Genomic DNA, 27,283 nt, shown 5'->3' on the forward strand with positions numbered 1-27,283 from the left:
TTGGAAAGTTTTTTTTTATATTATACAACTTTTTGTACGGCGGGCAATCTCGAATCGCTGTGTAAAAAATATGAAAACGCATAAAACAAAATCATGATACAAAATCATCAACATACTCGTATAGGAAGTTACTTAGTATCGAAAAGACCTATTTTTATGCAGCGATAACTTTTTTCACACAAAGATGTTGAACTACCTGCCGTAGTAAAAGTTTTAGAACATAGAATAAGCTATCCAGTGACATATCGCTTCTCCTTATTGGTCATAAGAAAGTAATTGGGATTTCAAGATTTTATCCCGATCCCGTGGGAATATCGTGATGAAAAGTAGCCTATGTATTATTCCAGATATCCAGCTATCTTCGTACCAAATTTCATTCCAATCCGTCTAGCCGTTAGAGCGTGGAGGAGCAACAAACATACATATACACATAAATACTCACAAACTTTCTCATTTGAAGTATTATATCTTATTATATGGGAGTTCTTTAAACATAACAATAATGAAAAACGCATAAATATCAAATCGCTTCATCCAACGGCACCAGCCAACACACGAACTAAATCGAATCTCAAGTACATCCACTTGAAGAACTCCGCAAAAGTCAAAGGAAATTCCCGCGGAGTAAAACCGGCGGTTTAAAACCGCGGTCACACGACGACAGCCCGATTATTCTCACTTGTTGTGAGATACATTTCCTTGGCACATACAGCGAGTGGCGATTTAACTCTGTCGTCCTTGCAGGGTTGCCAAATGGAAGACGGGAATTATACGTCCTTGAGATCGCTGTTAATATTTATTAGCCAAGTTCAAGAGACAAATAGTTTTTTTACGTAAAAATCCTATTTACTATCGAATTTGAAAATTAATAGATTTATTGCATTACAACAAATACATACCTACAAACAGCTTGAAGGATATGAAAGTGGTTATTGAAGGCGGAAAAAAGTTGTCGAGTGGCGACGATGTTGGCAGGCCTCCCACTAGGTGGACCCACGACATCACGAGTTGCGGGAACGCGGTGAATGCAAGTGGTATGTTGTCGGGGGCGTTGTTTGTTGTGGAGGGACATCTTCCAGCTTATGATGACTGCAACCCGCAGGTTAATAATATTGTAGTAGGTAAGGTAGTCCGGCATAAATATCGGTGAATGAACTAAACGCCTGATTGAATAAATTAAAAAAAATATCGATCACTTAATAAAAATGATCAAACATTATACCCACACTTAATTGGCAGCCCTGCTCATCGAATCCAACTTTAACGGCCAACTTATCCTCACAACTGCTACAGCAATTTAAACTTAACCCCCTCGAGTTACAAGTTGCGGAGGACGCAATCCGACGCGTTGTTTTTGTTGCAATCTTGAGTGCGGAAAATGTAAAGTGCAAGGGTGCTTTACAAAGGAACTAGGAGATTACCCCTAACGTTTTAAATTTTTCATTGAAAATTACGTATTCTTTGTTGGACTCGAAAAGGAGGAATACGAACAGTCAACAATGGTTTTGAGATTTACCTCGGCGTTCTCTTTCTATGCATTCCGTGGTTTTTAATGATACTCCTAACTACTTTGCTTTAGATTTCCGAGATGCATCTCGTGTTTTATTTACTTCAGTTGGCCGTCGTGGTCAGTCTTCTTTCTGTAATTGCTACCTAAAGCTTTTATTTAATTTGCAAGGTTCGTATATAAATTGTGTTTCAATTTCGCAAGTCGAATTTCGTCCTATTCTAGTGACTGAAATTTGGTATGGACTGGTATGGATATCAATTTTTAAATTAAATTGGCGTATGCTGCACTTACAACTTTAAGGCTGGGCACAGTGAAAAAGGTATTTTAAAAAATATACGCAAAAGTATACTTAGGGGCTGTTTCACCACTGTTATTAGATATACGGATTACTTTTAACTGACGGTTAAATGTGATGCCGTCTACGTCTATTCGAACAAAACAAATAGAGACGGCATCAAATTTAACCGTCAGTTAATACTACGTAATCAATGGATGGTGAAACAGCCCCTTAGTGTTATCGATTCTACTCTCGCTTACGAGCAAAAGATTTTCAAAGATTCAATTAATACCTTGTATACCTATATTTTACTATTGTAAAAATACGAATCTAAGTCGTAAGACAGTATAAATTTAGCTTTGACTTATCGGAGTTGTGTTTCTGCAGAACTAGCCCGAAATTAGTTTTCAGTTCATTTATCGGCCACACACATTCCTAAAATCGAACTCTCCAATTTCAAAATGTATGTTCTTGATGGGATTCCAATTACCCAAGTGATGATTTCAAGCGTCATTTCGTGAATATGGGGTAGCCTTCAATGACCAGGACACCCAACAGCAATAGCCTCTGCTATAACGAAACCATTTCGGTGCGTGAATAACGCCGTGTGCCTTAATTACTGTCATTCAGCAGTATACGGAGCCTTTCTACTTTGGTAGCGTGATGGGAAAGCCATTAAAGAGTGTCTTTTGCACAGTGCTTAGTTCCAGTATAAGTTTTATTTTCGGGAAATTAAGGGAAACAATAACAACTGTTACCGTCTTGGTGTAGGTACGTCTGTGCTTTTGTGTAAATATTATTTAGGGATATTCAAGGCCTGAATGAATAGCACTGTTTTTTTACTGAATCAGATAGCTTCGTCTTCGCCTCACCTATCATCAGATCAGATAGAAGTCAAGCGCTAGTCAATATATATAAAAAAAAAAACTATTTCCTTCTTTTTGCGACTGTAAACATATAGGATGATTCGGGCGGGAGACGTGAGCAGGACCAACCTTACCAGATTCAGTTATAGACTACTGTTATCGTTCTACTCCTAGTATTAGTGAGTTTGATTGGTGACGACTTGGTTAAGATCGCGGGATCGCGGTGGATGCGGAAAGCACAAGACCGGTCTGTGTCGAGAGCCTTGGGGGTACGTCTTTCGGCTGACATGATGATGATGATTAGTGAGATTAGTGTTTTTATTTATTTTTAATGTTGAAGCTATGTGTCATCTCGCGTATGAATGGTATAGTTAGTTTTTTTTTTCATATGTTGTTAATGTTATTTGTCTACCTATCTATCTATTTGTATTTGTTGTGTATGTATATTGTATAGCTAGTTTTATGTATTCTTGATATTGCTCTAATCTACTGTAAATTGCACCACCTGCGTAAATGTATTCCTTCCTTTCTGTTTATTGTAAAGGTTGCCTGGAAGAGATCGCTCTGGAGCGATAAGGCCGCCCATTGCTTACCTTGGTAAATCTCTATATACCTGTGTTTTCTATACTGCTTACTATGTGTCGGTGTGCAATAAAGAGCTATTGTATTGAATTGTTGAAAACAAAAAGTATCAAATTAAGTATTTACTAAGGGCTTGGTCAGTCTGCAGTTAAAAGTGTGGAGTCTTTAATTAAATATGATTGTAAACAATCATTATAAGTTACTGAGGGTACACCCTACAGGGTTGGTCCTCCTTACGTCTCCTGAATCTCCCAGTATGCTATGTCATAGAGTAGGACCAGCGCGGGAGGACGATGAGTGGCGAATGTGTCCCAATTCAATTCACCTCGCTAGCTCCGCGCAATTTTACTAAAAAACGTATGAAATTTGTCTTTGTCTCGTAGCTAACACATCTCTTTTTTCCAGGTATGCAGTCCCGTTATCAAGTTTCTGGCATGGACCAAGTGACGGACCCCGGGGCGAACGGAGCGGTCCTCAGGATAGAGCCGGTGCGGGCGCAACGTGACGATGCGACCTACGAATGCGTGGCGGAGAACGGCGTAGGCGACGCCGTTACTGCTGTCGCCACCCTTACTGTTTTCGAAGGTGAGTCATAGATGGCGCTGATTTCAGTTTAGGTTTTTTGCGAAGTATCGCTAGATGGCGTTAGTGTCATGAGGTCCGTTTGACGTCAGTCTTACTTGTGATTGGCTCATTTAGTTATTTAATCACAAACGTGACGCAAATGTCAAAGTTGACAAACAGATCTTACGATACTAGTGCCAACTAACCTATCACAGACACCCTCATTGTATTAATAGATGGCGGGTTTTTGTAACCTAATAACTACCTTTACTTAACATTCAATGCACGTTTCCTTCGTGTACTCGTAGTAATTTTTCAGACATATTGTTGCAGAACTTTTTTTTTCGTTTAATTAAACTAACTAAATAAATACGCATCTACTGTTTTTAACTCTTCTTCGACATACAGTTTATAAAGTATAAGACTTAGATCGTCAATCTTCTGCAACGAATTCGTTTATCGCTATTCCTCGAGAATACTATTTTCCGGAATTAAACCATCCTATGTCCTTCCCAGGTTCTCTAACTACCATAACAAATTTCATCTAAATCGGTTCCGTGGTTTAAGCAGATAGACAAACAATTGATTTCTTTGAAATACTAGTAAAAATTGTAGCTCATTTCATTGGCATACGATCGTAGCTGTCTGATACCTTACACTAGAAAGAACCACTCTATTTGAATGAAGGAAAAGTGCCAGTAAGATTCTCAATATTACACCGACGTAAAGGCAGACTTTCCACTTTAGAGAATGACGCGATTCGCAGTCGCATATTGCATATTGATTTCAAAGTGCATATTGTCATTCGGAACACTCTCATTTTTACCGAAAGAAAGACAGTCTCACTCTGTCTTGCAGATATAGATTTTATTCTTAAACAATCTAGACACGTGGTACCGTGTCCAGCTAAGTTAAAAGAAAAAGGAACTGGTGACCGCAGCCGTGTGTACATATATTTACACGAATCATTTCGAGCTACAATAGATTTACTTAAAAGGTTAGGTTGTACAGAGGTATTATAGCTACCGCAAGATCGCGAATTAGCAAAGTAATTGTTTATACTAGTTTATTGATATGAATCTCTGCAAAATGACACCTGATTCAATAAATTAGAGATAATTGCTTGTTAGTATATTACAATCCTGTTAACAATGTTAAAGTGACAACATTTCACAGTGACTCAACAATTTATGTTAGCGACATAGCGTATTTGTACACTTGTCCTATCCAAATACATAGACACCGCTTACCTAGCAACGAGAAAGACTAACACAATAAAAGAAGGATTTCACCGCTTATTACGCGAAACAAATTTACATGTCAACTAGCAGCCAACACGAAATATAATTACATACCTCAGAATTCGTAGAAACTGCCGCGTGAAGTGCCATTCAACTCCATTTTCAATGCCAAGGACATAATAAAAGTTAATAATGTAGTCAACTTTGCTAGCCAAGAACGTTAGAACGCAACCTCTGCTGGGGCAAAAGTTTAAAAAGGATTGCACCTTTCGCGGTCGGAAGTTTGTTCTCATTGTGGCTTAGCGTTACGACCCTCGGCCACATAAAACTCCCCGCGCTGACACAGTGATCCCGCCGGAAATAACTCGACCAACCGCGAAGACAGAAGCCTTTCAATAAATAAGCATTAAAACCACCCTCGGACGACGTTTGCCCGATAATGAGGCTCTCTAAATTGCAACTAACGACAGACCCGAGCGATATAATACAGCGACAATTTCTGTTGTAAATGAGAAGAATTATTGTCGCGTCTTAAGTTCTCGATTTACGGAGCGCGAGTCGAGTAATTGACGACTAAATCGTGATAATTATGTCATATTTCAACTCTGTTCCGGGACAAAGCACACAACTTCTGTATATATTTGGGGAATTAGCGAGTTGCGATGCTACACGATATTTAAGAGGCTGGTGTAGGCCGTAATTAAGGTAACTTTAATGAGTTATGAATATTCATATTGAATTACGTTATTGCAAGCGAGACATTCGTATTTACGTAAAAGGTACGTTCCCTTTTATTCACAAACGAGTGTGAAGCTTCTGTTAATGTAACTGTCACTTTGACATTTATGCTAATTTTACTAAAAAATACATGATCAAAGATTTCAACAGGTTTGGCACAAAATGTGACCGTGTCAATAGATAAATATGTCAGTACTATGTTTTGTAATCAAAAACCGAAAGTGCTACGTGAGAGTTGAAAGTGCAATTATATTCTGTGCTTGAATATTTTGTTACTTTGAGCTTCATCACTAAATCATACAAGTTGCTTTTATAACCCGCGGTGCTGTTGTCAGGTTCATTGTTACTTTTCATCAAAGCTTCGACGCGAAGTCGAAATGGAAAATTCTAAAATTACGGCAATGCTCACTTACTTATTCGTGGAACCGTGCCTTTGAAACGTTTTGGCCAAACATCAAAATGTGTCATATCTAATTTCGTAATATTGAATTTCAGGGAAAAACTCATTAATTTCTTTTAACTTCGAGTTCGTAAGCTCAAGTTATTATTTATTCAAAAACTTTATGTCTGAAAATTATCAACACGCTTAATATATCCGGGAAGTAACAATAATATTTATATTTACCCGAAGCGTAATATGTAACGCTGAACATAATTATGGCACGGAGTTTCATATTTCGCGAAACTTCCTTTGGAGTTGAGAAAGGAAGCAATAATAGTATTGCGGCCAGCCGCCGCTAACATATTTTTATTGCACTTTAATATTTCAAAGCTTTTTACATAGGATACTTGGTTTTATTTATGGGTTTTCTTTCCAACAGTCTCGTTATGAAATAAGATTTTTTTTTAATTTAATAACTGTCTGCGAAATACGTGATTCTTATTGCGCGCAGTGCTTTCTCCCGTTTTGAGCTTGCATTAGACTGACAAGCTTTTCACATTTAAATTTCATACGTTTTCTTGGTAAACTCAACATTGTAGTAATTATTAAACCACCCAGAGCGACTAGGTATGTGCCTAATCTATATTTAGTGTCGTTGGACGCCACGCCATTTTCATTAAATTAATAACTAACTTAGCCTACAAAAAGTTGGAAAGCCCCCGACTTTGTCACTTCAAAGTTCAATATCTCAAAAACTGCTGAACCGATTTTGATAAAACATGTCTAAGAACCAGCGCTAGAAAACCTGCTTTCAATTAACACCGCATGCTTTAAGAGCTACGGTGCCACAGACAGACAGACAGACAGCACGCACGCACGCACGCACACACACAAACACACAGACACACAGACACACACACACACACACACACACACACACACACACACACACACACACACACACACACACACACACACAGACACAGACACAGACACACACACACACACACAGACACAGACACAGACACACAGACAGAGAGAGAGAGAGACATACATAGCGGTCAAACTTATAACATTCCACTTTTTTAAAGCTCATGGTAATTTTTAAATGTAATTCTGCACATAAATACAGAAAAAGTCGAGGTGCGAGCCCGGGTTCGAACCCACGATCCTCTGCTTTAGAGCAAACCACTAGTGGTTGGTCAAACCACTAGGTTAAATTAAAAACAGTTCAAAAGAGTTACTTACTAATGTAGAAACCACAACTATTAAGATTGTTCATTATTACATAGATTACTTACTTTCAATTTACTCTAACTATTGCTTCTTTCCAATTTCAACTGCCATCATTTCTACATGAGTCTGAAAGTACTTATAACTTTCAAATTCCATTAGGAAATCCAAATTTTCTGCTTTAAAACTTGCACGTATCAATGAGGGCTATCGTTTTTTGTCTTTCTAGATGGCGCCACTGTTGCGTGAGGTTTTAAGTGTGGCTTTCAAAGTCGGTTAATACGGGGGTGAAAACAAAGTTTAGATTAATAACATATTTAATAAACCTTAAAACCGTACCATAAAAATATCGAGCAACCACAGTGTTGCGTAGTCCCGTTTTGTTCGGAAAAAAAGGGAGGACAAAAGTTTCCGAAAGACAAAACACTCATTGCCCCGTAACGCATTATTGCCATAATTAATTTCAGGTAATGCAAAATATTCACAAAATTATTTTAATTATGAATAAACCCGCGTAGCTCACCCAAAAACTATGAGATTTGACATTTCGGAGACCTCACGCTACACTAGCGCCTCTAGCGGCGAATTCATACGCGATAGCCCTTATTGTATTGTATTTGCTGGTCGCTGGAGAAGTGTGTACACCTACGTAGAATTTTGGCGCTTCTGAGTGTCCATGATGCACTTGTATCATTCTGTATATTTCAGTTAACTTTGTGTTGTTTTACCTTTTTCATATTTCTCTTAGGTGTTTGTTTTGCTCAATGCCTAAGTGTTAAACTATTATAATGTGTAAGTGATTTATAAATAAATATAAAAAATATATAATCATTTAGTATCATCCTTCCACTGACAAATCGCAGAATCCTTATGACCAATTGTGGCGACTAAACATTGGACGTCCCTACTTCAACAGCAGTTCACTTGGTTGCAAGCGAGGCAGCGGTCACATTTTATTGCTGCACTTGGCTATTGACACCGGGGCACCGTTCCTGGCTCAAAGTGGAACAAATTGAATACAGTTATTTGTAGGTAACAAGCTAGGATTGCTGGAACGGTGTTGCGCCTTTGAATAATGATTTGTGAAGTGTGCTTTGAAAGGTGCTTGAAGCGGGATATTGTGCAAATGTTTGAAGGGATTAGCGAGTAAGGGGCATCGGCAAATTACTTGAGGTGTTTAGGGAGGGGGGTCGAACACATGAAACTGAATCTCATCGAATCTCACGTGGTTGGATGGGAGATGACAGTTATTATTGAACAAATTGCTTTATCTTTGACCCATCATCAACATCGTCCCAGCCTGTTATATGTCCTACTACTGGACACAGGCTTCCTCTCAGAATGAGTGGGCTGGGGCCGCAGTTATGGAGGATTTCACGATGTTTTCCTTCACCGTTTTAGCTCGTGGTAAATTTTAAATGTCATTTTGCACGTGAATTTCGAAAAACTTAGATGTGTGAGCCGAACCAACGTTTGAACCAACGGTCCTCTGCTTAAGAGGCTATAGATTGACGTATTGATGATTATGAACTGTGGTAGTACAATTCAGCCGTCTTTTCACTGTCCATTGTACATACGTCAATGTCACTTGCCGTATGCAAATACTATTGCACTATTGATTGCACCTAAGCGACAGCTATTTACGTCCGCCGAGAACCTATTTAAGACATAAACACTCGATCAAGCTCCATACTGAACAAGTCTGGGATATCGAATCGGCTAGCTTCAACCAAATGTAGGTCAAGCCACCGCGAACTAGTGATGTTATTAAAAACGTCGATGTTTCTGATCTATGGATACGCTTTTGTTAGAAATATAACCGTTTTAAACTTTCGTGATTTTCACTTACATATACCGTTCACGTTAAAACCCACGTGTAATATTTACTTCGACGCATTACAGTGGCCGTGGTCTACACGTGATCACGGCCACTGTAATGTGGTCAAAACGTCGAAGTAAATATTACACGTGTGTTTTGGCGTGATAAGTCCTGTTTGTGGTATTTTGACTATCACTAGAAATATCGATATTCTTTAAATATTTGGTGTAAGAAAATGTTGTATCCATTGATTAAGTTGATGTTATCCATTCATTGTACAGAACTGTTTTGAATTATATTAGCGTATTCAAATACAAAATGAAACGTAACGGTACAGTCACCAGCACCAATATCTGACAAAACAAAGCGTGCATAAATATCTATATAATCAGAATCTTATTCTACGGTCTACTGACCGACTGACTGGATGTGTCAGATATTTTTGCACGCTCTCCTGTTGCAGATATTTATGCAGGTGACTCTACAATGAATATTCATTATAGGAATTAGCGACCAGCGTTGATATTTTTGATACTTATGAAAGTATAGTAACTTTTTAAAGGCCTCAAAAAGTAGAATATATCTAAAACTATCCCCTGTACAAATAAGCGATGTTTACGCATGGCAGATAGGCGAATTTGCAATATCCCCAAAAATATTATGGTTAACTCATATAATTACGGCAGTGACATGATAAAACAAAGAAAAAAGAAAATATTTATTCGTGACATTACCATTACCTGCCACAAATAAAATAAAGAAATGAAATAAAATAATAAAAATTAAATATATTTGCAAACATCGATGTTTTCAATGTCATAGACGGAGCATCCCTACGGCGAACTTTAAATGGGGCTGACCGCGAGGCTGCAATCATCTTACGTCACACGGTCGTCTTCATTTGCCGCCTTTGGAAGCGGGAAGAATGTTACGAACGGCCAAAATGCGGGGTGATTCTGAAGTCACGATCTAGATGACATGACCCTACACGGCTTAGTAAATGTAACACGTCGTTTATCATCCTTACGCGAAACATTAAGGTTTTTTTCATCACACTTGCTCGTAGACAGGGTCGTAACTTGCAGGCTTGGTTGCATTTCAACCTCCTAAATATAACCCAATGTAATTTTTTTACATTTAATGACTACTTGTGTACTTTTTTAAATTTTAACATAGCAAAACTAAATCAAAATTTTTACTTGGATAATAGATCGGCCTGCAAACCTATCTTCTTCTATATTATATATATATATGCTAAGCGCAAAACTTGGGAACAGCTGGACCGATGTCGCTAATTATTTTTTTGTTGTGTTCGCTATTGTCAGGAGAAGGTTTTTATGGAAGAAAATATAGAAAAAATCAACGGGAGCGAATCAGAGAGCAACAGCTAGTTCCAAATAAAGATGCGTCATAAGATTAACCCGCTTGGAACTTTCTTTGCAAAAAAGGAAACATTAGGTTTTGATTGATTCATTTTTTTTAGTTTTTAGATTAGATTGACACTTGACATCCTATGTATTTTTAGTCCGTTACGATAAAAAGACAATATCTTTAACAATATTTTATTCACTTTATATATTTTTAATGTTCGCATGTATATCGCGCTTTTCATCGAATCGGATAGACAAACTTTACACATAGGACGAAAATGCAAAAACTGTTTAAAAGAGCCAGTATTAAAAAAATATATATATAAACTTTTTATCAGAACTCCTTAGCCGCGTAAACCGAGCACCTTGCGTTCGAAGACGAAACTGGGTTGCACACTCATTACTGTGGCGGGGCTTTACTAAACTAAGTTCAACTCCCCCCCGCCGTTACAAGGTACATATATGAAAATTGATTATTTACTGCAAGTTTGCGAGTTACCTTTATCCACTTGAAGTTGAAACTATACGTTAACGAACAAGTTATCCGATACTTTCCTTGCTTACCCTTACCTACACTTACAAACTTTAACGAAAGCTGCGGTCTTGCTCGTATTGTATGTTATCGAAGCGTGAAGAGACGTTAATTTTATAATTATTAAAACTAGAACAGCTTTTCAAAGTACTATTGGGAACACGAAACAGGAGCTATTTCTAGTTGCATAATTTTTGTTATTTATATATTTTTTCCAGCCGAAATCATAAATTTATAAGAAACTTTTAAATGTACGAACGTTACATGTGGACCCGCCCGAAACAAATGTTTTCATTCGAAAAATGGTTTATTTTATGTTTTTAATAAAATAGAGGCTGAATTCCTTAATAAACCTTGTTAATTATTCGGTCGGTTAATTATTAGTGCTTTAATAATATATCTACATTAAAAAAAAACTTAATACGAAATAATAATAAAAGGACCCTATATTATTGAGAATTATTTCTATGTTTTGTTTGTGTCATTATCATCATCATCCCAGCCTATATACGTCCCACTGTTGGGCACAGGCCTCCTCTTAGAACAAGAGGGCTTGGGCCATAGTTCCCACGCGGGCCCAGTGCGGATTGGGAACTTCGCACGCACCATTGATTTGCTTCGCAGGTTTTTGCAGGTTTCCTCACGATGTTTTCCTTCACCGCGAAGCTCGTGGTAAATTTCAAATGTAATTCCGCACATGAATTTCGAAAAACTCAGAGGTGCGAGCCGGGGTTCGAACCCACGACCCTCTGCTTGAGAGGCGATAGGTCAAACCACTAGGCCACCACGGCTTATCGGCTTTTTGTTTTGTTTGTGTAATTGTCACGAATAAATATTTTCTTTCTTTCATTGTTTTCTTTCTTTCTTTATTTGTATTTCTTTTCTTTGTAACCATTTTGTATAATAAAGAGTATAAACAAACAAATAAAACATACAGAAAGATATATAGATAGACACGCTATCATCGGCAAACCACGTAGCCTGGTGGCAACTTTTGATTGGTTATCGCAAGTCTGATCCGATTAACGGCCAAGTTGTAATGGCCGTCGCTATTCTAATGGCGTCTTAGACGTAAGCTGTGGCAATAGCAACGGCTTTAGAATAACTTATAAATATCGGGAATCAAGAGTACAATCAACGGATATCAAAAATTTCATTTTAATAGAAGCTTTTTTGTTGACTTGAATTGTCATACTACATTTCCGTACCAAATTTCAATTGGAGGCCATTAACCGTTGAGGAGTTCCGTCCTGCAGAGACGATCCTGGCCGGACCACCAGGATGTTACTACCAGATTATTGTATTGTCACCAAAGGCCGTATTGCCTAACGTTTCTGACGTTCGCGATCGCAATCAAATGACAGTTTTTGTATGCGAAGTCTGTCATTTGATTGCGATCGCGAGCTTCAGAAAAGTTAGGCAATACCGCCTCTGATTTACATAAGCATGCTAAATTTTAAGTCAATGCGACCACTGGAAGACTGGAAGTATGTCAAATTCAACTTGCAAATACGGTGGTATCATTCAAGCCGACATAAGTACCGTAGCAGCCAAAGTATCCAAAAGTATGAGACACCACAGGAAAATTGACTTTATTACATACCATGTAAGGTCCAAATTGGACCGCCCGAGATTAAACCTTATGCCAATTTTTGCAGGTGGTAGGACCTTGTGCAAGGTCCGCCCGGATTGCTACCACCATCTTGCTCGCTAATCCTGCCGTGAAGCAGCAGTGCTTGCACTGTTGTGTTTCGGCGTGGAGAGCAAGACAGCCGGTGAAATTACTCGCACTTGAGGTATCCCATCTTAGGCCTCTAGGTTGGCAACGCACCTGCAATCCCCCTGGTGTTGCAGGTGTCTATGGGCGGTGGTGATCTCTTACCATCAGGAGACCCACTTGCTCGTTTGTCATCCAGTCGAATAAAAAAAAATTAAAATAAAGCTCAGTTTAATAAAGCCAGAACACCAGGTTTTTGGCCTTATATTGTTCAACTTTGATGCCAAATATCTCGAAAACAATGAACTTTGAAGTAAATATGGGATACTATATTGCTTAAAGCCGTTGTTGTTAATATATTAAGCTACAAAAATCATTAGAAAACTTAAGAATTCAGATCGAAGGTCATTGGGGGCTTGGGGCATGGGATCCCTTTAACCATGAAATTGTTATTTAGCGAACAATACGTTAACACCCTCACTGTATCCATTTAATACTGCTCTGACTCAAATCAAATACCGGTTTACGAGCAAAGCAATTTACATCTTATAGCCGTAAATACACGAAACAGTATAGCAATCAACTATAGCTTATGACATGCGGCATACGACCGTCTATTAGGATTATGCGAGAGCCAAACCTCCACTAATATCTATTATTGTAAATCAAGCTTATGAATATCGCCGGTTCGCAGACTGTATTGATCGGGTTAATAATATTGAGGTGACGATTTCATACATTGAGCTGACGACATGTGGTTTCGTACGATACGACTTTAATTATATGTTCGGTCTTGTTTTTGGCGAAATATAATCGTACCATTATATCAAATCGTATACGGATCAATAAATTAACATGTAACTAAAATATTATTTTTAAGACCTAAAGCAGGTAGGTTGGAAGCGTTCCAAATGTGGTGTTGGAGGAGGATAGAAAAGATCAGCTGGACAGAAAAGAAAAGTAATGAAGAAGTTTTTATGGTTAACGAAAAAAGATCTTTGTTGAAAATAATTGAGAATAGGAGAGGGAAGGCCATCTCTTACGGCACGATAATTACATTAAGACTATAATAGAAGGAAAGATAGAAGGGAAAAGAAAAAGGGGAAGAACAAGAAGGACATATATGGAGCAAATAAAATAAAAATAAATGTTTAATTATATAAAGATGTGAAGGAAAGAGCGGAATGTAGAATAAGCTTGAAATTACTCCACCGACAAGAGCCTAGCTCTTAAATATAAAAATATTAAAAATCGGTCCACAATTGACTGAGTAATCGGTGAACATACATAAAAAATAATACAAACATTGGAACATAGAACCTCCTCCTTTTTTGAAGTCGGTTAAAAAATGTGACCGGCACTCCCTGGCAAGTATGACAATACTTGGTTAGGAGACTCCGCAACCAGCACAACATAATGCCAGCAGATGCTGAAACAATTTTAGCTCCGTCCAAATTCACACGTCACATCTTTTCATCCTATACACCTCTAAAATTAAAGGTATGATTAGACCAATCCCCACGTATTCCTGCGGAAATATGTGCTATCCGGGCGAACTATTCCCATTCCCATGAATTGTAGCGAGCAAGTCACGCGCACCACCTGCCGGCCGTTCTAATCTGAATATAAATTATCCATAATTAAAGAGGACTTGACATGCGGGGAATAAATGCGACCACTTGAAACAAGGAGGGCGAGGCACGGGAGATAGCGGTCTTATCGCATGCAGGAGGGTAGGTATTCCTTGAAATACGAGTACTTTTTCATTTATTATCACTCTTGCTCGTAAGCAGTGTCGTAACGTGTAGGCTAAATTGATTCTTCTTCTTCTCTTCTTCTTCAGCTATAGCCACACAATGCTAAGTGTAGGCATCCTGCATTGCTCGCCACTCATCTCGGTCCAGTGCTCTCCTCATCCAGCACCTTCCCGCCACTTTGACCAGGTCGTCGGTCCACCTCATCTCCTGTCTAGCAACGTTTCTCCGCCCGAATATACTGACTAAATGATTTGAATTTGAATATATTGGTGAGCCTTGTTCGTCTCCGGATCTCCGTATTGCGGAATCTGTTTCGGAGAGATATGCCCAACATCGCCCGCCCTATCGCCATGTGCGTGACTTGCAGCTTATGCACGATCTTCTGCGTGAACGTCCAAGTTTCGGCTCCATATACCAGCATGTTAAAAGTAACAATGGGGTTGCTTTTCATATTATTTGTGTAAACACGCTAAAGATTTTTACTATGCCACACATTTGTTAGGAAATTTTACCCAAATGAGGGGTGTGATATGAAACCCTTATCTAGTATTATTTGTTTGAAATATCACTCTTATTCTTAAAGTGTACCTAATAAGTAAATTACTTACAAGTAAGAAACTCATCCTCACTAATTTGTTTCTCGGAATTCATTAAATAAAATAGGTAAACTTGTAGAAGTAGTAGTATAGATGTAGTTGCGCACAAAACTTTAGCGGAAACTCCAAGAAATTCAGTTTAAATTTTAAACTTTTCTTACAGACAAACTTGAGCGAATTCCCTTTATGCGTATGTTACGTCTTTACTGCAAGAAGCTTCTACAATAGATGCAATTCAACAACATCATGTGTCAATCATAATCATGTGTCATGGTTAAGATCGCGGGATCGCGTTGGATGCGAAAAACACAAGACCGGTCTGAGTGGAGAGCCTTGGGGGGAGGCCTATGTCCAGCAGTGGACGTCTTTCGGCTGACATGATGATGATGATGATGTGTCAAATGTGGTTTAAATTGGAAGTGTTTTTAAGTATTTAGTATATGATTGGACAGTTTTTCTTTTATTGTTATTTGAGAAAAATAACTAATTATGGAAAAAATGCCAGATATTAAAATATCTAAAGATACAATCATTAGGCTATGGTATTCGATAAAAATCTAAGCGATTCGCTTCTTAATTTTGGGACGGTAGGCATACGAAAAAAAAAGGGAACAATGCCCAAAGTATAACACCCCTTTATTGGCACACAGCAGTTTTCCCGCCAAGTTCGTACATATTATTTTATAGATCAAACATAAAGTTACCTTAGTTTTTGGTTTAAACGCTGATTACATGATCAAATCGTATTGATCAAACGACTAAATTACTTAATTTTAACTAAAATACCTTTCAGTATCAAGATATGATCGGAACAAAAAAAAATATTTTTTACTATTAAATTTCATTGGCCAAGCAAGGTACAGTCGGAGTAAAAAAGATTCGTCACCCTAAGATCTATTTTCCTTTGCTCAGTATGAGCGCTAATCTGCTTTACCGATTAAGTAGGACATACTGCGTCAACCTGTCAACCTGCTAAACATAATCAGGTGACCATAGCAACCCTACCACTACACCTTGGCACTGACAAACACTGACAATCAAAAAGCACATTATTTGATTGAAACTTTTACGAAGTTGTTTATTAAAAAGGTTTTGTGTTGATATGAAACTAGATATATGTTAGAGGTGTATACTATTTTGACCCTTGTTATCATGTCAAGTAAGTATAATTTGATATGCACTTGTCTACTTAGTACTTAGGTTTCAAAACGTACTAAGAGTCTATGACTTTGTAAAGGAATCAATTTAATAACTGACGAAGGTTTTAATTCGAGTACCCCCACTGTACAACATATTTTTAGTGTCTCAGGTACAGCGTGTTCAGTTTTTTAGGTAAAAATGCGTCCAAAACGCACATCGATTTAGGTTGAAGCTGAAACAGCCCTTTTGTTCCGTAGCTAATTAAAGTAAATTCAACATAGTTTGTTGACTTTTATTACAAAAAAAAAACATTAAATAAATAAGCTTCATTTAAAGATAAAAATGTACTTTTTGTAAAAGGATTTTTATTTTCATGATTTTGTCACACAGCACATTTAGCGTTGCGTTTCGTTACTAACTTTACTTCGATACTTACCGCCGACGGTTCAAATGGCATAGCACATGATAATAAAATAATGCGGGCACATTTAAATTTCGACGACTGTCCGAGGTACAACTACGGCCAAGGTACAACAGTTTCCCCTACCTCCCGAGTAAGTCTACTTACAACTACTCTACAACTTGTGTAAGTATCATGTAAATTTGGAAATTACGTGGTATGGAGATAGTTTGATGGACAAGAATTAATTATTGGGTCGCTATGGAGACAGTATCCCTAACACTGTCAGCTTTGCTTGCCACTTTCAACTATATCTCAAAATCCCGTGAGTATTCCTCGAATATGGGAAGTCTGTTTCGAGCAACGCAACAATTTGTTGAATTTCTTTGATCTTTATAATATCAAATATAAGTTGCATTACCGAGAATTTCAACTTATATACATGTTAATATTACCTCAGAACTCAAAGCACGTAGCATCTAACTTAAACAACTTTCGCAAGTAAGCCAAATTGTAAAGCTACAGTTGCTAAAGGACTTCGATACTCAAATTGATATCACTGACTCAGTATCACAAGGTTCTGTTTATTTCGTACAGTATTCGACATTGAACCTTACGGTACAGGCTCTAAGGCTAAGTTTGATCACTTTAAGAATTAAAAATAGAGTCATTTCAAGGAATACTGCCACAGGTGCGACATAAGTTTGCACGCGTGTGCCTGCGGTCATAGTTGATATTAATAACGACAGGCTACACTGCAACGGAACTTTATAACAGTACTAGCTTTCATAACTTTGTATGTACTCAATAATAGAAAAATGAAATGAAAATGAAAGAACTATAAAATATTATGAATGACGTAAAAAACTATTGTACATAAGCCGTACGAACCGCGTATAAGTCGTCAACAGCTACGTTCCCAAAAAACAAAAACAACAAAACATTTAAAAATACCTACTATCGCATTGTATGGGAAGAGAAGTAACGTGAAAGAAAAGAAAAGAAAGTGCCAGTATTTTGGCAAAAAGATGTTTTTTCACGCAACAATATAAAATCTTTATTCAACTGTAAGAATACTGTATATTCAAGATAAAGCGACACACTACGAAGCTGCATTCTGTCACTTGCACCGCACCGTACCCCACTGAGCCCTTGTAATGCGAGCTCAAACGACGCCATATTTTTCGAGGCTTTTGTGGCCGGCTGTTCTTTCGGCGGTATGGTTTAAAATGGATTTTGGATAGTGTTACTATTGAATTTATCCTCGCAATTTCCGGTCCGCTTGTTTGATCAGAACAATTGATACAGTCATGCAATGATATGTTTTAAACGCGGTATATTTTAGTTTCTTATGGAAAGGGTCCACGCATAGCCTCAATGCGCAATGGTTTAAGTTCTTATGTGGGTATCTGTGTATGCATTTGTTTGATTTTGTGGCATAGTAGCGTGTGGTCATCTTAAGAACAAGAGGATTAGCTTCCACAAGGATTTATTAATTTGAAAGTTGATGTTATTTCTTGCTCTCTTTCTTTCTAATAGTGACTAACTTTTTGAACACATGATTGACACCTATAATTAACTTGCTCCCAAATAATAACATCTGCCTGAAAAGAGACTTCTATATTATTGCGTCTACCTGCTGTACAAGGTGTTACTAAATTTCCAAATAATGATCATTTTAACTCGATTTCTCACTAAATACGACATGTAGTGAGATAAAATCGCGCAAAAAAACAGACTTGTATACATGACATGTAAAAGATGAAATTTGTCCCGATAATTATCAAAATAAATTGACAGTGCAAGCACCTACAACCAACAAAAGGTACAGTCAATAAACTAAGTTGTACTTAATAAAATTAACATAATTATAATTAACATTTCTACTATCAAGTTTGACTCCACCACACTGAGTGATGTTAGTAATAGTACCTTAGACTCCACTATCACTAGTGATGGGTCAGTAACATCTGCATTGCACTGGAGAGCTCCCTCCGGGCCGGCAGGGGCACGTCTGTTTTATGAGGCTAAGTGAGATGGATCGGCAATTCCGTTTTATAATATAAAGCCTATGTCCGTTTTTAGAGCACTCATACTCATATTTATAGTTTTTTAAGGTAGTGTTGGGTTGCTGAAAATAACTTAAAGTAATTTGTAAAATCAACTTTTAACTAGACGGGTTTGAGAAACTGAGGCTTAAATAAAAAAACTTGGAATTTATCTCTCAATTAAGACTTAGATAAATATATAACTAAAAAAACCCGGCCAACTGTGTCCAAGGCATATTATATTGATCGAACTTCCGAACTAACCTTTTAGCATATTTCGCGACACTTTTTACGGGTACTTCCACAAAATATTGGATAAACTTTTATATAAACTAAAACTTATTACGAATACTTTTTACTTGAAGTATAAGAAGTTTCTAGCTCCAAGCAGTATCCTCTTTAGAGTTCCTACTCTCGTGTCCATGAAGTTTGAACTGTACAGCTTTTACGAAAAATCACAACACAAGTGGCGAATAATAGTTAAAAAAATATAGACAGTAAGTCTGCGACGTGTTTTTTTTTTAATTTAGATTTTACCTATTACCTACCGTGGATTAAAATGACTACAGGTTGTTCTTTTCTTAGCATGTCACGTACAAAATATTCAATTTATACTGCCTAGTTAGTTAGTTAATTTTTAGGGTTTTGTGCCTGAAAAAAGAAAAAAACGGAACCCTTATAGGATCACTCGTGCGCCTGTTTATTTGTCTGTCCGTCTTTCACAGTAATTTTCCTTCAAAACTACAAGACCGATTCAGTTAAAAATTGGCACACATGAGCCGATGACCTACGGGGATGTAACATAAATAAATGATTTTTAATATAAGTATTTTCAATAATATATATTTTCAATTATTTACGGACTCTTCGGTGCTAGTGTCCGATTCACACTTATCCGTTTTTTTTTTTTTACTTTTCCTTATCAATCGTAATATTAAACGAAAAACTTTAGGTATTCTTTTTTTGCTTCATTACCGTTCGTGCTCAATGTCGGATTCTTTTCATTTGAAAACGTAATCCTTTTGAAGACGCTTTCGTACAATTTAATTTTACGTCGTTACAGCTGACATATGTGAAAAAGATCTTGTTTTGTTAAAGGTAAATACTTAATGTATTAAATTCTACAGTTGGTTCTTGCATGTGAAGATTTTATTTCCATCTAAGTATGAATTGAAAAGCTAAAAGTACGTTTATTTTTAGGGTTTCACTGTAGAGAAACAACGAAACCGTTGTAGTTTGTCCTGTCTGTTTGAACTTATAATATACCAGACTGTTACCCGCGACTCCGTCCGCGTAGAATTCTTTTATCGCTATCCCTCGGGAACTATGCAATTTCCCGGGATAAAAACTATCCTATGTCCTTCCCCGGGATTGAAACTATCTGTATACCGAATTTCACTTAAATCGGTGCAGTGGCATGTCTAAACATATGCAGTAACAAACAAATAAATAAACAGACTTACAAACTTTCGCATTTATAATATTAAGTAGGATACAATAGCTATGTATATGAGTGAATGAAATTTAGAAGGTAGGGATTTCTTCGTAGCGTTGTGTGATAACTAGATCATAAGATGAGTCTTTCAAATAATTAAGAGGGTTTTAAATAACATTACGAGTATTTGATTAACGTGAAGATTAAGAGCTGTAAGCACCAAGTCTTAAAAAATGGTCGTGTAAGATACTCGTATCTCCCTAGTATAGCTTTTACCGCGCCTCAAAAAATATGAAAAAAAAAACAGATAATCATGCGTAGTATTGCAAATTCGGTCCTACACGATTTGTCGTTATGAAGTTCCTGTCTCAAACATACCTTGAGGCATAATAACCTACCTAGTATAGCTTTTACCGCGCCTCAAAAAATATGAAAAAAAAACAGATAATCATGCGTAGTATTGCAAATTCGGGCCTACACGATTTGTCGTTATGAAGTTCCTGTCTCAAACATACCTTGAGGAATAATAAATCTGGCTTCAGTATGTCGAATTGCATAGTTAAATGAAGGCTGTAATTTACCTACAATCCATCTTCATTTGTTTACGTTTCCAGTAGAGATGTTTGCCGCCAATGTTTGGAATGCTGGAGCCAATATTTGGCGTTTGCACTCGAGGCTAATTAATGCACAAAGGGATCGTAAATGCACTGTAATGGGGCTAAGAGTCACTTCGTTACCGATTCCGGCCGAGCTTTTTGACATCATTTGCTTTCCGTGCGTCATGACGTGGTAAACATGGCGTGCCAGATTTAAAGATCCTTAATATGTATTGGAAAACTAGCTTTTACTTATGACTTCGCTTGCTGCAGTCATTAGATCCAGTTGAATTTGAATTCCGGAATTTACCTATTTCTCAAGGAAATTCTAACAATATATACTCGTAGCGTGGTCTTGCCAGTGTGTGTGTTGCCAGTGATGACTTATGGCTCTGAGACGTGGTCCTTGACTGTTGGCCTCTTAGAGAGGCTCAGAGTCACGCAACGAGCTATGGAGAGAGCTATGCTTGGAGTTTCTTTGCGCGATAGAATCCGGAATACGGAGATTCGTCGAAGAACTAAAGTCACTGACATAGCTGGAAAAATATGTAAGTTGAAGTGGCAATGGGCGGGCCATATCGAAGAACAGAAAACCGTTGGGGTAGAAAAGTTCTCTAGTGGCGACCACGAACCGGAAGACGAGGCGTTGGCAGGCCTCCTACCAGGTGGACTGACGACATCATGAGAGTTGTGGGAAACCGGTGGATGCAAGCGGCGAGTTGTCGTTCATTGTGGCGGTCTAAGGGGGAGGCCTTTGTTCAGCAGTGGACGTCTTCCGCCTGATGATGGTGATGATAGCGTGGTCTTCATTAACCGTGTAAAATTTAATGTTTTTAGATTTGCTGGTTGAGATTTTAAGATTTTTCGTGCTACATCCTGATCTCGTTGTATTAGTATTATAAAAACTTTTTTTTATTTGGCCGAACCTAAGTTGGTACTGGCCATCAACTATTGCACGGTCATGTAAAACTTAAAAAAAAAAAATCTCTTATGTTATAAAAAACTGAACACGCGTTTTATTCTTTTGATCATTATTATTTTTTTTACTATTAAAAAACGAGCCTACCAATTCCTTAAAGGGTCGGCAACGCACCTGTGATTCCCCTCGTGTTGCGGGTGTCCATGGGCGACGGTGATCGCTCTCCATCAGGTGACCTGTCTGCTCATTTGCCCCCTCGTTTTATAAAAAATATATATATATTAATGTTCAATATTATAAACACGTTGGAATATGTGACCATATGTGTCAATCTCGAAACAAGGCTGAACATACTAAATTTTATCTTTATACTTCTAGCCATTTTAGTATGAAAGTGTAACAGTCAAACACACCCACACGTATTTTATACAACCCATTTCAACTTTCACGTCGAAATTTGTCACACAAAAAGACTTCTGTAAAGACTTCTTCGTGGCAAATCTTCGTTTGTCGCTCAAACTTAAAATCAAGCCTTATCAATGCAAAGTAATGAGGCTCCCCCACTCGTGTTTATTATGTGAACTTTCCGCAAATTACAACGTATACAGACGTGAAGTCGCAATCTATGTCCCCGGCTTTCCTTTTACACTTGCCTCCAGTTCCGAAGACGGCTCAAATTACAAGTGCTAGCGGTTAGCTCATCATCATCATCACCACATCAACTGTTAAACATAAATCTCTCCCACTGGCGTGCATTGAGTAGGCAGCTGGGTAGGCAACTACTAACAGCCCACCCTGGAACCTGCTCAATGCATGCCATTGTCTCCCATAGACCTCCAGTTGCTTCGGTTGGAAGCGGCCTGGATCCATCGTGAACCAGCTGCATTAACCAGGTTATCAGGTTATGTTTAAAATAGATTGCACAGTGTTTTTTTATTATTGTTGTTTTTTTTTTACTTTCGCTCCTTTAAATTACTTTTCTTTTCTTTTTAATATGTTAGTATTAGTTACGGCCACCCCTGCCAAATGGTCCGGGCTGAAAACCAGCGCTGGAAACTAAAGCAAGCATTTGCTGAGACCGGCACCCATTGTCAAGGTGTATTATAATATGCGTATTTTGTATCCACTTGTTTATACTTTGGCAATAAAGAGTTTTATTATTATTATTATCCGTGCACTCATTGGTGGATGTCCCACGCAGCGCTTGCCAATGCGCAGTCTCCATTTGAGAGCTTTTCGGCCCCAACTGTTATCTGTTCTTCGAGCGATGTAGCCCGCCCATTGCCACTAACGAGCTAATTCACTTGAGTATGTCGGTGACCTTCGGAATTCTACGACAATACATTTATATATAAATATATTATCCTAGATTATATAATAAAATTATATATTATATAATAAAAATGACGGTTGCAGTTTATTTTCTTCTTTTTGCAACATTTCAATAAAAGCTTTCATATTTTTTAACCTTTTGGTTACGAAACTTCAAAAAACTTTGAACATCTTAAAACCGATACTTCTATAAAATAACAAGTGACCAGCAGCGTGAACACTACGCGAGTGCTAAATTGAATCCCGTTTCTAGCTTAGGCATGTCTCACAATATTGCGAATCGTCTTCGCTTTGAAATTGTTTGTGATTACAACAGTTTGCGAGGTAACTTTGCTCAGTATCATCCCAGGCTTTGCTCCGTACTGTTATTAAAATATTGTGTGCACTTGTGTACAATATTGTAGCGTAATAACCTTGGTTTTCTAAATCGCAGTTAAGCCATCATGGTAGATAATTGCTATATTTTTACAAGCTTTTATTCAGTTTGCCCCGTTTGTTGCTTTTTGTTTACTTCACATTTTGCAAGTTAAATGGCCCACTTTCAGTGGTCAGATTGACTTGCAATTCGGTATACATTATCAAGGTTACATGACAATGCAAAGTACAGTCAACAAAAAGAATAGTCAGCAACAAAAGCTTGTATTAACTAAGGAAATTTTGAAAAATAAACCATAAAAAGAGGAAGTTCAACAAAAACTTGAACTTGACTTGACTTGTCTACCTACTTATAAACTTTTATTAACTTGCAATGATTGTTTGTTTAGATCAAATCTTACAAGACGAATAACATCATTCACTGATTTAAAATTTGGTACGAATATGTAATTTAGATGACAAAGTAAGTACAGAAAAAGTCCAGTCAACAAAAAAATAAAAATAAATAAAAAAATAACTTTTACAAAATTTGACTTGAAATGATAGTAAGTTTGTTCGTTCGGGTAAAATCTTTCAAGATAAATTTCACTAACTTCTAGATATTATAGAATTGGCTTAAAATTCCGTAGGTACAGATATGAATTTGGTTATACGATAATGCAAGTGAAATGAATGAATGAATGAATGAATAATGAATAATGAATCTATATTTTGCAAAAACTTATTTAATATTTTGTTCGTCACGGATATTGCTCTTTCTCACTTATTCCGTATCACGAAGATCAATATTGGCTTAGGCCAGGGTTTGCCAACCTAGGAACGCGCGCAAAATAAAAACAAAAGTATTAATTACCAAACCAGAAGCGTAGCACTTCGTTGTTTAGGATTCCGTGGCTCACAGGGAAAAAGCGGAAAACGCTAGAATCACCTTTGTTGTCCAATTTTCATTAGTGCGTCAGACTTTGAAGACAATTTTATCAAAAATGGGTGGACGTATCTTGTTGAAAATTGTATGAATTATTAAGAATTGCAACCATAAAAGACAGTGATGGACGATGATTTAATTTTTTGAGGCAGGCGTTACTTTTGGAGGTCACATATTTGTTGCATAGACGTAGCTATCGTAAGGTCGCGAGTGAGCATATTAATTGTTTACAGTTCGATGATGATGATAACTATATCGAAAATACAAACTTGAGACATGGATGCACAGAAAAACCAGAAAAAGAGACCAGCGCTGGGAATCGAACCCAGGTCCTCAGCAATACGTGCTGCGTGCTATAACCCCTACACCACCGCTGGACAGGAATTTAGACACGAATTTTTCCTATGCATACATATCTCAGGTTGCACGTTGGTTTTCACGGGATACCCGTAAAAGTATCAAATTTGGAGTTGAAATAAAAAATACAAAAAGACTCCAAATAACCAATCATAATGATGATAACTTTCACCTTCAGAAGCCAACGTTCTAATAACCTCATCTGTAATACTTGCGCTTTGTGATTTCTGAATTAACATCTCAAACGCATCAAAAGGACGTTGATTTAGAAGCGGATCATTAAAAAATCAAGTGTGTTTGATTTGTGTTGGAGCAGCGTTTCGTCTGTCTCTCGTCTCTCGTTTGGTGTTTCTGAGTGCCCTCAAGTCCGCTACGGATGTCGATGCAAACATAGGGATGCGTAGCGTGTGGACTTAAGTAGCAAGAAAATTAGTTTACTAACTTACATCTCAGCTAGATTATTTAGTGTAGTTTGCATGACGCAATGAAATGGGCATGAAAGGGGCTCCTAGACGGGCCATATTTTCACTGCAATATGTAGCCAGCAACTATTGGTGTTCCTATCTAACATGTGAGTAAGAGAGGGACACCAATAGTTGCCGGCCACAAATTGCAGTGAGAATATGGCCCGTCTAGGAGCCCCTTAAGTTTTTGAAGCTTTTATTTTACTTGCAATTTTTTGTACAGAGGTTGCCAACCTGTGGGCTGTAAGTGCTAAAAATAAAGGTCGCGAAAGATTTAAGACTTTTAACAAACGTGTGAGCCGCATTAGCGCGAGTTATATTACAGTTTCTTTTTAACATTATGGTCCTGGCTACTAATAATGAAACCCAAATGGGTACCACGAAGATAACTGTTAGATATCCTAGAAATTTGCATGTTATTTTTTGTCAATTTTTTATTGTGATCTGATCAGGTTGACTTGAAGTGAGATATCGAATATTCACATACTCCGTAGGAATACCAGCTGCTTGATACGATTATTAATATACTTAATTCAATTTTCTCAGTTATGATCCCGTGTGGTGTGGTGTCGGGTTAGAATTACACCTCTCGATTTCTTCCGTGGATGTCGTAAGAGACGACAAAGGCTATAGGTTAAGGTATACCGTAGGCGACAGACTAGCAACCTGTCACTATTGTACCGTTTTTGTCAAACTTTAAACCTAACATTGCTAAAAGTGGCTCCAAAGCGGTAACGTTTCGTGTGCTCTACCTACCCCATTTGGGAATAAGGCGTGATTTTTGTGCGTGTGTGTTTGTGCGATCACTTTGTCAAATTGTTATAAACTTAACCCAACCTAAACCCATCTGTAGATTACAGGACGAAAAAGTTAGTGCAATTGCTAGTCTCACCGAAAATTTTAGTACACCTAAGTATATGCAAATTACCGTTATGTCATCATCATCATCATCCCAGCCTATATATGTCCCACTGCTGGGCACAGGCCTCCTCTCAGAACAAGAGGGCTTGGGCCATAATTCCCACGCGGGCCCAGTGCGGATTGGGAACTTCACACACACCATTGAATTGCTTCGCACCGTTACCGTTATGTATTTCGCCCATTTTTTTATATTTTAACTTCCCATATAACGTATTTTTACACGTTTTCGATTCAATACCCAAAATAAACGCGAATGATCTATGTATAAACAATTACTTTACTCACCCGCGACTTAACGCGACTTTAGCTCGTGGGTGAGCAAAGTAATTGATTATAGCTCATTGATATGGATCTCCGCAAAGTAACGTCTAGTAAAGCCTGATTCAATATTATCCAAACTCGGATGTCTTGGAACATCCAGCGGGCACATCCCTATCCCGCAGTAACTCTACCCGCTAGTGGCGACACTTGCGACACTCAAGCTCATCCTCAAGAAGCCGTTGTGTTAAAGGCTTCGTTCTTTTAATTAGTCGCGGGAAAACGACGTTATTTGGAAAAATTAAATCAAAGTTCTACAAAAAAATAACACTCTTTGTCGGTCTCTAACTGAGGGCTCTTTTCATCCACTCAAAGTTTGACACAGGTCAGGTAGTGGTTGCTTTTAGGGATAGGCGCACCTTTGTACATTGTGTGTTGTTTGTAAATTGTGTTTGTTTCTCTATTTTTCCATAATAAAGAGACTGCATACATACATAATGACTTACTTAAACTTAAGATTGGTTTTTGGAGTCCTTTTTGTATTTTTTATTTCAACTCCAAATTTAGGTTAGTTCCAATGGAGTGTTGAAAGTTTCTCGATGAGGGCTACAACAAAGATGTCGCTAGTGTCGCTGCTTAAGTGACTAAATAAGAAAAACAAACAAGCTAAGATATGTGGTGCACAGGAGAAATTTGTATCTGTACCCCTGTCCAGTGGTGATGTAGAGGTATAGCACGCAGCACGGAATGCTGAGGGCCTGGGCTCGATTCCCAGCGCTGGTCTCTTATTCTGGTTTTTCTGCGTGCGTCTATGTTTCAGTTTGTATTTTCGTTACTTAAACTTGTCTAAAAGAAGGTTTTACGTTTTAATACAATATCTAATTCAATACGATTTTTTATTGTGGCACTCAATCTATTCAGTTAACATG

At 37.7% G+C, this 27,283-nt stretch overlaps 1 protein-coding gene across 8 annotated transcripts in view; it reads left to right on the forward strand.

Moving 5' to 3' along the window:
* Lar (tyrosine-protein phosphatase Lar) overlaps positions 1–27,283 on the forward strand; it is a 474,823-nt gene that overhangs the window by 353,427 nt on the left and 94,113 nt on the right. For all 8 annotated transcript variants that reach the window (XM_074091236.1, XM_074091242.1, XM_074091237.1 and 5 more), the window contains one exon: positions 3,641–3,820. In XM_074091236.1, coding sequence (XP_073947337.1) covers positions 3,641–3,820 — 180 coding nt within the window. The remainder of the gene's footprint in view (positions 1–3,640; positions 3,821–27,283) is intronic.

Source organism: Choristoneura fumiferana, chromosome 8 (genome assembly GCF_025370935.1).
Source record: "Choristoneura fumiferana chromosome 8, NRCan_CFum_1, whole genome shotgun sequence".
Lineage (NCBI taxonomy): Eukaryota > Metazoa > Arthropoda > Insecta > Lepidoptera > Tortricidae > Choristoneura > Choristoneura fumiferana.